The sequence below is a fragment of the Mustela putorius genome, unplaced genomic scaffold (genome assembly GCF_011764305.1).
Source record: "Mustela putorius furo isolate JIRA1106 unplaced genomic scaffold, ASM1176430v1.1 tig00000831_pilon_pilon_pilon, whole genome shotgun sequence".
NCBI lineage: Eukaryota > Metazoa > Chordata > Mammalia > Carnivora > Mustelidae > Mustela > Mustela putorius.
The window spans coordinates 4,574,587-4,587,372 of record NW_025421490.1 but is presented as its reverse complement, the minus strand read 5'-3'; the positions used below and the strand labels follow the sequence as shown (position 1 = coordinate 4,587,372).

Below are 12,786 nucleotides of genomic sequence, written 5' to 3'. Positions count from 1 at the left end.
GGGTGGGGGGGATAGGGGGAAAGGTAAAGAAATGAAGGGTTTCTCCGCAGGTAGGCGAGCCCTGTTTCCCGCTGCAGCCCAAGGATTAGCATCCAAGCAAAGCCACGGCCAGTGTTCTCGGTAAGTTACAGAAAGCTATGAAATGGCTTTATTAGAAAAGAAAGGGACAGTACGAATTCCCGTTGGATGAAAGCGTTGTGCTGTGATGTTCCCAGGAGCTCCGACTTGGCCTCACCCTCCTCCCTGGGTCCCGCACAAGGCAGGCCTCAACATTATCTGTTGAACGAATGAAACCGTGCTATGGTCTCTGAACACCAGCATGTGAAGAGCCCAACCCACGAGGGCCTGGGCTGCGAATCTCTCCTGCATTTCATTTTCATGATGGGGGCGGTGGGAGGGGCTCAGCCTAACCCCCCGCAACCAGCTCTGCAGGGTCCATGGTCTGTGTGAGTCTGGAACCTGGGCACCGGCATTCATGTCAATGAAGAATACCCAACCAGCCTTTCCATCGACTCGCCCTGTCCCTCCTGCATGTTAGGTCCTCATTCAATACCATATTTAAGCTGCTGGGCAGGTGTTCATTGCACAGGGTTTGGGAAGGCCCGATTCGTAAACTCCAGGAAAGGGGAGATGCTAATTTAGCATCTCCATTAAACACCAGAGACTTAAAGGGCTATTTCGTTGTTTCCAACCTACTTCTCTCTCTCTCGTCAAAGAAACAATCAGTGGAAAGGAAAACAAGCTGCCATGGTTGGGTTTTGGTCCATTCTGACAGCGCCCTGTGCGGAGCCCGAGGACGAGGCGGGCGCAGACCTGACTGACCTTGGCACAATTCTACGCCCAGGGAGCCCGGTCTCCAAAGTGATGTCCATGAAGAGAAGTTAAAATTAAATTTGATTATAGAATGGTGCCAGGGAGCTTGTATTCCGAGCTGAAAAATGACACTGCACACATTTAAAAAGGCCTCCTCCCGAGTCAGTATTCATGGACCGAAGGGACCCTGCAGTGTCTGTGGGGTGTCTGCAGATACTCGGTTATTTTCTGGATGGGAACAGAGAGAGAAGTGGAAAAGGACACAACGTGCCACAATTATCCCCACCTTGGCACCCTCGCAGCCAGCAGCTTTGAAAGGTAGGAAGCCCACACCAAGGAGAGTACGAGACCAAATGGATCCTTACTTTTTGGACTATCTGGACTTCGCAGGGCGGCTCTTCCTTTGCCCTTGGGGGTTTTTAAGCCATCTGCGAGGTACTGGTGACCGCTTTCTCCGAGCTCCAGCCTTCGCTTTGCCTGCAACGGGAAAGTGCAATCATTCATCACCGGTCGTGTGGGCGATCACAAGCAGTGGGGCTGCCGGGGGGACCCAGACCAGCCAAACGGGCTGCTGGCCAGCTGCTGGCTCCAGGTCTGCGCTGGCGCCAAAACGCTCTTCACCTGCAAGGGATTACCCGTCTAGGCTCAGACGGATCCCTCCTCTGGTCCTTTAGGGTTAGGTCATGGGCCACTCTGCTTTCCCCCTTCACTGATTCAACACTATGTGCCAGGCGTGGGGTGAGACAGTCAGACCACAGCAGGCACCCTGGAACGTAAATTCGCTTTTCCCTTGTGACACTCCGCTGCTGACCTTCACTCATCTCTGATCTGGGTTGGATCTCCTTCCTTATGCTCCCCCCAAACACTGTGTTTCTGTGTATTATAACACCTATTGGATAGAAGGGTTATTTTACTTATCTGTTTCTCATTTCCTTTAAGGCAGGGACTGTTTCCAATTTATCTTTGTATACCTAGGGTTTGGCAAGGAGCCTGGGTTTCTGTAGGTATTCAATCACTCTCTCTCTATACATATATTTATGTTTGAAGAAAGAGTGATTAAACAGTAACACAGCTAGTCACAGACTGCAAATGGTCATTCATCAGAATAACAAAAACGCAAATGCTCAATCTTGGGTTTCCACTAGTATTCCTGTCTCCAATTTTGTCATCAAACCAGGCAAATGAGGAGTCTTCATTCAGTTTTTTCTTTTATTTTAGGGAGGGGCTGGGCAGAGGGAGAGAATTTTAAACAGCCTCCATGCCTGGCATGGAGCCCCCCATGGGGCTTGATCTCAGACCCTGAGATCATGACCTGAACTGAAATCAAGAGTCGGACGCTTAACCGACTGAGCCACCCAGGCACCCCTTCATCCACGTTTTTCATCTAATTTAATTTTACTTAAAAGATATCGATTTAGTGTCTGTGGACTGGGCACTGGGCTTAGGGAACAGAGGTAAAGCAAGATGGGTAAGTGCGTCTGCCTCCCTAGCCTGTAGAGTCCTTGAGAGGAGACAGATCATTAAGTAACTGTTGTGGACTAACTAACCGAACGGTGGGATGGGTGTTTGGACAGGAGGGCCACCGACTAGACACCCGGCATGGCCACGTTCTTCTCGGGAGGGCACGCACAATTTCAACTTAACCCCTCATGACATGGAAACGGAGGGATAACTTATCAGCTGAGGACAGAGACACAGCCTCTCTAGAGAAAGTTACCGGCGAATCTTGCTCTGTTCTCTCCACCAGTCCCCAGCCGCGTGTGCCCCCCCCGCCACAGCATGTGCTTGAAGAAGGAAATACACGCTGGAGGTCGAAAACTCAGCACAGGAAAGGGTAAAGGATCTCACTAGTCATTTTTACACAGATTACATGTTAAAATGATACCATTTTGGCTTTATGAAATATGGTTAAATCAGATAGTATGACAATTATTATTCTATCTATCTATGTATATAATTTTTACCCCGTGGCTTGCCTTTTTTCTGTTGGGCAATGCTGGGCTGAACTTCACTCTGAAGGCCTAGGAATGACATCTGGCAGACTTCTTAACATCATTTTCCCTTCCCAAATATTCGGTCAAATCCTTGTGTGAGCCTGTTGTGACGGTTGGCCACCAAACATGCCCTCTTGATGAGGCAAAATCTCCCTGATTGTTTTGGGGGAGCAGTCCTCCCCGGTGCTAGCCCAAGTGCGTTGTGCCCCGACGAGACCCCGGCCTGGCTGACCCCCCCCGCCCCCCGCCCCCCTGGAAAATGACCACGGTGAGCTGTATATGACCAAAGTGGGGTTAAAAAAAGGCCAACCCCAGGGATTTTTCTGGAACTCCTGGCAAGGAGGTGTTGTGCCTTCCCTGGAAGGCTGACATCAGCCAGAAGCCATGGAGAATGGAGAGCCCCCAGGGGCCAGTGGAGTGGAGAAATGGAGAGAGAGGGTCTGAGTCTGTCCTTCAAAAGTCTGAATCAAGGTCATATGCTAGGGGCCACGATTGGTCTTTGCCTCAGATTTCTCCGTTGCATTAGCCCATAACATCTCCTTTTTGCTTAAAGCTCTTCGAGTTAGGGAAATGGAAGTGTGGTGTTGCAAGCGCCAGCCTGTGGGACGGGCGGAGTCAGGCTGAGCCCTGGTGCGACGGGGAGCGGCAGAGTGGGTGGGTCATTTCTGGGGCCTTCAGGAAATTACCCACAAGAGACCTCATTTGAAGCTTGCCTGGAAGTCAGAGGGGAACAGCTTCGCTATGGAGGCCTTTTCTCTCCATTGAAAGCAATCTGAGAGATACAGAGCTGGATTCCCTCCAGGTGAAGGGCCCTGGAAAGAAGCCGAGTGGGAAGAGCTTGGGACCTAGAACTCTTGGGGGCCCTGAAGTCTCAAAGTCTATATTACCTCTCCGAACACTGGCAAGAAAGAACCACCCACAGGCTGGCCGCCTGGGGGCACATTACTTTTGTCTTCCCATCTAGGCTATTGTTCCAAATTGCTTTGAGGCAAAGGCCTATGGAAGCCGTAAACTGTAGGCTGGGGAAATTCCTGGAGATCTGTTGCTAAGAAACAGAGGTCCAACTTCAAGGACCAGGACTAGGCAGGTTGTGTGCCTTTGGATAGTTGATCTGATCTAAATACTAGGTAGAAAATCTACAAAATCTTGAAGGCAATTCTACTGCCAGAGAATCCTTAAGTCCAGAAGGCAAAGGTCTAAGATAGCTCAGCCTCTGAGGGAATCAATCACCAAGCCCCTATGTCTACAGCAAGAAATGAGCGGCGGAGGGAGAGCAGCCCCAGCAAATCCTCCTGGGGGGTAGAGATTGAGGCGTTCCTATGGGCTGCACCAACAGTCATCATCCCACCAAGTCTCCCAGCGCCTGGAATTTACTGCCGTGCAGGAGACAGGGCGTGCTTTGGGAGGTGATCACTGTGTCATCTCCTTCTCCCACTGGACGCTTCTGGTAGGCTATCCCGTGAGCCTTCGTCCAGGGTGCAGTGGCAGGGGCTGAACGGCTTTGAGAGGAACACACAGTACTTACTACCTGTCGCTCCCAGACCTGGGGACGGACGGGCACAGTAACTGGGCTCTCTCTTGGGAAGGGGCCAAACACTGTGGTCTCTGACGGAGCAGCGTTATGTCAACGCTTACCTTCAGAAAGGCAAGCATGCACGTCTGGTTAAAAAACCCAAAAAACTGGATGGGAGGTTTTAAGCAGTCCAGGTCGTCTCTGCTCACACCAGGGCAGATGGAAATCTCTCTCAGTCAGAGAGAGATGTTTGTTTGCTTAGGGTGACCATTTCCCTGAACTGGGAGTTACTCCGTTTATAAAGAGACCTTCATATCCGGGCCCCCACTGGTAAAGCGACGCATCTACCTGGTGCTCAGCAGAAGGCCAAGCTATCGGGTCCTCGCTGAGAGTAGAGGCTGGACAGGAGGGCTGTGCCGTGGGTCACCCCCACTGCTATGTTCCTGAGGCATTATCAGGGGTGGCTTTTATTATAAAGGAACCATGTGCTAATTTGAGAACCTCAGCCCAAACGGAGATGACGTGCTATTGTAATGAACAGTTGTACTGTTAAATTTCTGAAAATGTATATATAAAAATAATAGGAATAACTGTCAGGCAGCCAAGCGGTGGGCCGTGAGGGGGAACATCCAGTTTCTGCCAGCCTGGCCCCTATTGTTCCCTTTGGGGAAGAAACTTCTCCACAGTCCTTGGTTCAGGTGGTTTCTTTGTCTCTCGGCCTGACAAGCAAAAACCCTGATGATCAACATCTTAGCCTGACCCTTCCCAGCAGGGGCTCAAAGGAGAGGACTGCAATCTGGGCCCACCAATCACTGCATTCAGTCCCTTGGCTAAAGTGCCTACGCCTTGGCTAATGCACCTACGACCAAGGCAGGAGAATTGGCCAGTGCGGGGACTTTGGTTAGAAACGGTGGGTTCTTGTCACGGGGAGTTGGTAGGATGTAAGCCTGGAGCCACCAGGGTAATGAACCAACGTGGAAGCAAAGAGATGGAGAGAGACTGAGTCCCAGTACCTTCGAGGGAGGTGCTAGATAGAGCCATGCCCAGAAGCAGGCAAGACTTCCATTTGTGCGAACCAACACATTCCCTTTCTTGCAGAAGAAGACTGAGTTAGATCACGGCCATTTGCAACCCCTTGTCCTTCAAGAGCCAGCCCTGCCAGCATTAGCTAGAACACGAGGAACGGCTGAGGACGACACATTGTCACGCACCATTCATTGCATCTCATCATGCGATCTCATTTTCACACATCCCCAGAAAGTAGTTGTTATTATTATTTCCTATCCTACAGGAGAAGGTGGAGGTTTAGAGCGCTTAAGGAACTTTTCCGAGATCCCACGGTCAGTAAATACACATACTCCAAGGTTGATGCCTACAACAGCTTTACGGAATGACTGTGAAAACCTGCCACATAAGAATATTTGAAAAGTTTCACTAAACGGATGCCACCTTACTCTATGATAAACATAGACTTTTACTTGTTTCGTAATTTTTAAGAACGCTCCTTTACACAATAAACACACGAGGAAATTCAAAGAGCGCAAATGTGCTTATGAGAAATGCACGTCTCTCTCCCTGCTCCTGGTTCTGCTCCCTTTTTCGAAGGTAAGACTGTTCAGTTCCTTCGATAACCTTTTATTTGTTTTTAAAAGATTTTATTTATTTGAAAGAGAGAGTGAACACACAGGTTGGGGAAGGCACAGAGGGAGAAGAAGAATCAGACTCCCCACTGGGCAGGGAGCCTGATGCAGGGCTCGATCCTGCGACCCTGAGGTCATGACCTGACGTGAAATCAAGAGGCAGACGCTCAAACAATGGAGTCACCCAGGGGCCCCTCCCCCCTTGATATCCTTTTAGACAGACTACAGAATTACAAGTATGTATATAGGTGTATACCACTGCAACCTATAAAGAAATTGTACACAAATGATAGTAAACCACACATTACTCTTCATACATCTTCAAGTTTGACCTATCGGTACACAGAATGACTTTATTTTTCATAGCTACAGAATACTGGATTAATTAGTGCACCATGATTTGTTTACCTAACCAAACACTAACGGACACCCGACGCTTTTCTAGAAATGACTACATTTTCCCAGTAGGCATTCATGAAGCATTTGGGGGTAATTATTACCATATCCACCTTGCACCGAGGAAGAGAAGGTAAGGATGTACCTAATGTCTCCGTGAAGTCACAGACACCAGGATTGGAGCCCATGCCTTCTCTGGACTGATGGAAAGGTCCCTCCTCTGTTGCCATAGCAATTTTCAGGGCGCCAGGGCCTCATTTTGCCATCATAACTCACATATATGCTCCTGGTTTCCTCAATGGACCATGAGCTCAGGTCTTAAGTAGCCTTGCACTGGGCATGCACGCAGTTGGATTTACGTATCTATTTTGAATGAACCAAGCAATAAATTCCCACAGCCACTTGGCAGGTAAATCACAATGCTCTGCCATTACTCACCTGCGAGGCTGGCATGTATGTTGTAATGCATGTGTCTATGCAGACATGTATGTGTCTGTACACATATACATATGCTGGAGATTAAGCTCTACCTATTTGGAAAGGTTTTCAAGAAGTGCAAAGGGGAAAAATTAAAGTTGCAGAAGGATACATAAAATGGGATTTTATAAGGGCAAGAAAAACGATAAAACATACACTTTGCTCTAAATATTTCCAAGTACCCAGAGAGGAAGAAAGTCTGGAAAGATCCACATCACATGTTAATGGAGGTTATCTCTGAGAAATAAAATTAAATACAGGGTAATGATTTCATAGTTTATAGTTCTATCATATTTGATTGTATTTTACAAAGCAATGTGTACATTTTAAAGTTATACCTTCTAAACTAGCAACTTAGCTCTTCGGAGTATATTCGGAGAACATTTATGTTGGTTCTAGGGTCTATTAAAAACAGCACAGCCAGTTTCTTGAATATTTTTATGTTTTGCCACATATGTCCAACATGAACACCCAATTACAGGAGAAAAATTCACTAAGTTATTGTACATTTATATAACGGAATGTTATGCAATTAATAATGACGTACATCTATATATAAGTTTAAAAGAAAAGTAGGTGTGAGTAGTAAAATTTTATTTTTGTGGGGATATTATATGCATAGAAAGAATGGATATCAAAGGATATATAGCAAACAACTTAAGAGTAATAATCTTGGGGTGATAGGATTACAGTGGTTTTGCTTTTGTGTGCGGGTTACTCGCATCACAAGACAAAAATCACTTCCATTTGCTATTTGAGGTTAGACAAAAGAAAGATGCTGGTTTGTTCTTTAGGCTGTTGAAAATCTTATGTATCATTCAGTAGGTATGGGTATGAGTTCTCAGCAGAAATGGGATGGATACACTATCAGAAAGGCATCCTAGGCTCATGATGGGGAGGGAAGTGGGGTTCTTATCTACCATTAGACCGAACCATAGGGAAAAAAATTAAATCGAGAAAAAGGCATAGCCTGCTGTAGTTCACAAACTGAGCCCTAAAATAAACTCTCTTTACCCCAGTTCATAAGAGATCCCAGCAAGGGAAAGAACAGGATCTACGATACATTCCATCTCACGGCCAAAGACGAGACAGGGCATTTTGAACAGAGGAAGAGGAGATACCGAAGATGGAAATTAGATAAAAAAATGAGGGTCAGGTTAGTTTCATTAGTGAAACAACCCAAAGGACAGACTCTCCATCCAGCTCCAGACCAGACCACCAGACCAAGCTGAATCTTCCTTGGATTCTGGTCATTAGGTCGGTAGGTTAGGGCAGGAGGATTTTAAGACAGGACAACAAAGCTTCCAGGTCCTACATAGGAATTCAATGTTTCTTTTTTAATTTTATAAATTTTATTTATTTTTATTTGACAGAGATCACAAGTAGGCAGAGAGGCAGGCAGAGAGAGAGAGAGGAAGGGAAGCAGGCTCCCTGACGAGCAGAGAGCCCGATGCGGGGCTCGATCCCAGGACCCTGAGATCATGACCTGAGCTGAAGGCAGAGGCTTTAACCCCCTGAGCCACCCAGGCGCCCCTGAACTCAATGTTTATTAAGTGCCTGCTGTGTACCAAGCCCTGCACAGGCAGATAATTGAGTGTAAAAGGCGATATGGTGGCCCCTGCCGTAAGGGACGGCACCCAACCAGGAACGGGAAACGCATGGTTTGGACAGCAAGGAGCCCGCGGCTGGGGGCCTGGACGGACAAGAGGGTGGAGGTCTGGAGAGGGCAGTTAGAGGGGGTGGAGCTTGAACCACGACCAGGGAGGCAAGGGGCTCTGTACTGCACAGAAGGGAGTGGGAGTCCGGGTCCATGAATGCGCAGAGGTGCAGAGATGTGTAGGGCCCCTGGTCAGGGGTACTGGTGGGTAGGGAGGGGTTTGGGTGAAGAAGGAGCCACATCGTCAGTCCCTTCCGTGCCGCGTGGCTACTGAACCACACTCCGTGTCTCCTTTTCCTGGAGATGAGGGTACCTAGGACGAACAGCTCAAGGTCATCCTCTCCGGCCTCCCTCAGCCAGGGGCACGTTCAGAATCCACGAGAGCTGGGTCTGTCTCTGAGCTGTTAGGTGGGAAGCGAATCAGAACCCGAATTCTCCCCAAGACCTGGTGAGCCCCACGGGCATGCAGAAGGCCCCGACGATGCATGTGGAAACAGAAGTAGCACGCGTGCCTTTTCCCTAGGGGAAGAACGCCCCATCCGTCCTGCACGCCAGCCCCGCCAGCCGGGAGCGCAGGTCTCTCTCCTCCCCAGGCCTCCGCCCCCGCCAAATCCCCCCACCACTGCCGACTGAGAATGGTCCCCAAATTTGGCCGTTTTTCTTCTTTTCATGTTTAAACTACAGATCTAGGGCATCTTAACTTCACCATAACTTATGTTTGTGGACTGGTTTTGGGAATCTGACCACATAATGTAGGAGGGCTTCTCAGGGAAAAGAAAGCCTGACTTGTGGGACGGACGCCGTTGACTTAGACACTGGCCACAGCATCCCTTTCTAAAGGCATCTGCTTTGCTTTTAAGAGTAACTGGAGACAGGGAGCCTGGCTGGCTCGGTTGGGACAACCCAAGACTTTTGATCTCGGGATCCTGAGTTCAAGCCCCACGCTGGGTGTGGAGCCCTACTAAAAAGAGAAAAAGAATAATTTAAGACAGTTTAAAAGAAAAATCAATGTACTTGATTTTTTAAAAAATCCACTAGTTCAGGCAGCTTCTAGGGGCTCCCTCCCCAGGGAAATCAACTTTCCTCTTTCTCCAGGCGGTCAACTCAGCATCTCCAAGGAATAAGCTTGGCTAGCTACTTTTGGACAAAAATGTCCAGCACCCAGTGATGACCGACACCCAACCAAAGATGACGTCACCTGTGTACACCCATCATAGCTTTTTCTCCATCCTCTCAGGTATTCAAGTCAAGTCCCCACTTCCTCTCCCACCTGAAGCTCTTGGACCTCTGTCGAGACTCGACTGTTCTGCAAGCTTGTTGCAAAGCTGCCGTGCTGTGATCTTCCACTCCCTGTACCGTGTTGAAGCCTGACGGGGACACCTGTCACTTTGACTGCCCAGCATCTGAACCTTCCTTCCTCTGGTTAGCAAACTCCCGACTCGATCAGTCTCGGTGGGAGGCATAGTGGCCTTTCTATCGCAGATGCTGAAGGCTCCGCGCACTCCCTCCTCGCTCGCCCAGAACCAGGGCCAGGCCCGTTACCTGCATGGGACAGACAGACAGACACACCGGCCCCGGACCTGGAATCTGGATTGCTCTGGTAAACCAGCAGGCTGTCTGGTGATGGCTGCTGGTGCCGGGGAGAAATCACTGGGGTTGCTGGACTCATTCTGGGGCTCGACATCTGGGCTGTGGCTCTGGCTACTGATCCTTCCTTCGTTCCTGCCTGTTCTCCAAGCTCGGTGCTCTCATCCTCAATATCCTCCAATAAATGCCCTTTCTGCTTCAGTCACGTAGGGCTGTTAACCGATGGCTTTCGGGGAACACACCCGAATGATGGTCCGGAAGAGAAAATCCGAGTCCTTGCAGATCTGAAGTGTGAATTTCATGCCCGCGCTCCACGGGTCGGCTAAGTCAAGGACTTAACGCGGAGCACCTATTGCCCTCAGAACCCGGAAGTCACTGTTCTGGTGGTTTTTAAACCCAGTGTTGATGATGAGAAACCTGCAGCCACTGATTCTCATTTGGCTGAAGCTATCCGATTTCTCCTCCCTGAAAGCCTCCGGCCTGTCTCACACTCATTGTGACATTTCATAAAAGCGACTCAGCTGTGTACCTTTTCTCGCTCACGGTGCGAGGGACTCCTGGGCTCCTAGAACCCACCCATATGGCCTTCAGCTACAAGAAATATTTATGTTGTAAATCATCCCCTCTCCTCTCCTGTCATCTCCCTGGAATTCCCATTCCTCTTAAGAGTGATCCTCTAAAGCTCGCATTTTCTGTTTTTCCATTTCTTTGCCTTTTTGTGCTACTTAGCTGTTCTTACATCAGATTTAGCTTCCATTCACTCAATTTCTTTTCTTTCTTTCTTTCTTTTTTTTTTAAAGTTTGGGCAACTAGACTTTTAATATCCAAGAGAATTTGTTTTGCTTTTGCTCTCCGATCAATCTATTTTTATAGCATCTTGTTCTTTTATGAAGAGGAGAGTCCTTCCTTCGTCACTCATTATTTCTTTTAAAGTTTGCTTTTGTTTCCTGTTCAATCTATTTTCTCCACTGTCCTCTTTTCCTACTTAGAGAAAAAAGAAATCTTGGCCCCACTCGGTAATTGTTGCAGTCCTTTTTCAAATGTCTAGTCCCTATTTAAGTGACACCTGCAGGCTGTGTGACTCAGATTGAGGTGATATCCTTAAATGCCAGAATGGAGCTAATCCGTTTATTTCGAGAAGATTTCTCAAAACCTATCTGGCTGAGGAAAAGACTCCCAGATTCTACATAAAGTCCTTCCTGTCAACTCTTGTTTTTATTTTTGGTTTTGTCATACCTCAGCTTCTCCAAGGCAGATCAATGTTCTCTCTGGCCCTAGCTTCCTCTGTTTTTTTTTTTTTTTTAATGATTTCATTTTTATTTGAGAAAGAGCACGGGCTGTGGGGAGAGGCACAGGGAGAGGGAGAAGGAGAAGCAGGCTCCCAACTGAGCCAGGAACCCGATGTGGGACTCGATCCCAGGACCCTGGAATCATGACCTGAGCTGAAAGCAGTTGCTTAACCAACTGAGCCACCCAGGCGTGCCTGTTTGTTTCTTTTTAAAAGATTTTATTTATTAGACAAAGAAAGAGTGCACACAAGCAGGGGAGCGGCAGAGGGAAAGGGAGAAGCAGGCTCCCCTCTAAGCAGGGATTTTGATGCGGGACTTGAATCCAGGACCCTGTGATCATGGCCTGAGCCAAAGGCAGAGGCTTAACTGACTGAGCCACCCAGGCACCCCCTCTCTGTTCTACTTTACTGACTTCCACTCCTCCATCCTTTCTCTGTGTTCCAGAAATCTGCTGAGTGATCGTGTCCACTAAAAACCCCACTCTCATTTTCAGTGATTTTTTTTTAACTGTTTACTATTATCTTCTTCCAGGGAAAGGAGATATCTCAGTTTGACAGTGTGCCTTTCTGAACCAGAAGTGTCTGTGTATTTAATTCTCGTTTATCAGCAGGTGATACCGACTACTCACCGTGTGTAAGGCACCGAGCTAAGCCCTCCCAATGATAAAGGCAATGGCTCCTTTTGCATGCAAGGTGAGCTGAAGCCCAGACATCCTTCCTACCTAAGTCTCTACCCCAATAATTGAATATGGATTATAAAAAAGCAAAAACCTCTGAAAGCCTTTTACAGATTAATTCTGTATCTGTACCAAATAAAGAATAAATGAATAAGAAGCGTAAGAGAAGGGCCTGATTAATAAATTAGATTAAATGTTATGCAAATGAGGTAAAAATAAGTACTATTTTTAATAATGAGAAATACGATTGATGACCTTTCCTAGCATAACCATCGTGGTCTCTACAACAGAGAGGGCAAAAGGTTTTGAATTCCCCACACAACGCTCAAGCTTTATTATTCCCTTTAAAGCCTGCACCTCACATGCTTTTGCAGGAAGGCGAACATGGCCAACTGCAATTAAACCACTACCTGAGAAGAGAGTTTTAAATTCAGTCACATTACCCAGTTCATCATGTGTTTTTCTTTTAACTTATTGCTAACCTTAAGGATATAGTTATTGCCCATAAAACAGAATTTAAGAATTCTTCTCTTCTGACAGCCTCATTTCCAGGTTGGAGGTTGGCACAAAGGATTCACACTAGGTTCAGTAATGGCCACTTACAAAGCGTAGGCTCTGCTGCTCACATACCTCCCCGAAAGGGCATACTTGAGTCTCCCACTAGGGTACTATTCAGTTTATCTCCACTTTCCTTTCCAACTCCTAGTTTTTGGTCTTAGAAATTTACCTCATTTCAACACCAAT

General features: G+C 47.6%; 1 protein-coding gene across 3 annotated transcripts in view; it reads right to left on the bottom strand.

Moving 5' to 3' along the window:
• The window catches only part of E2F3 (E2F transcription factor 3), a 76,486-nt gene that overhangs the window by 11,043 nt on the left and 52,657 nt on the right, over nucleotides 1-12,786 (bottom strand). For all 3 annotated transcript variants that reach the window (XM_045085083.1, XM_045085084.1, XM_004761266.3), the window contains exon 2: nucleotides 1,179-1,290. In XM_045085083.1, the coding sequence (XP_044941018.1) occupies nucleotides 1,179-1,290 (112 nt within the window). The remainder of the gene's footprint in view (nucleotides 1-1,178; nucleotides 1,291-12,786) is intronic.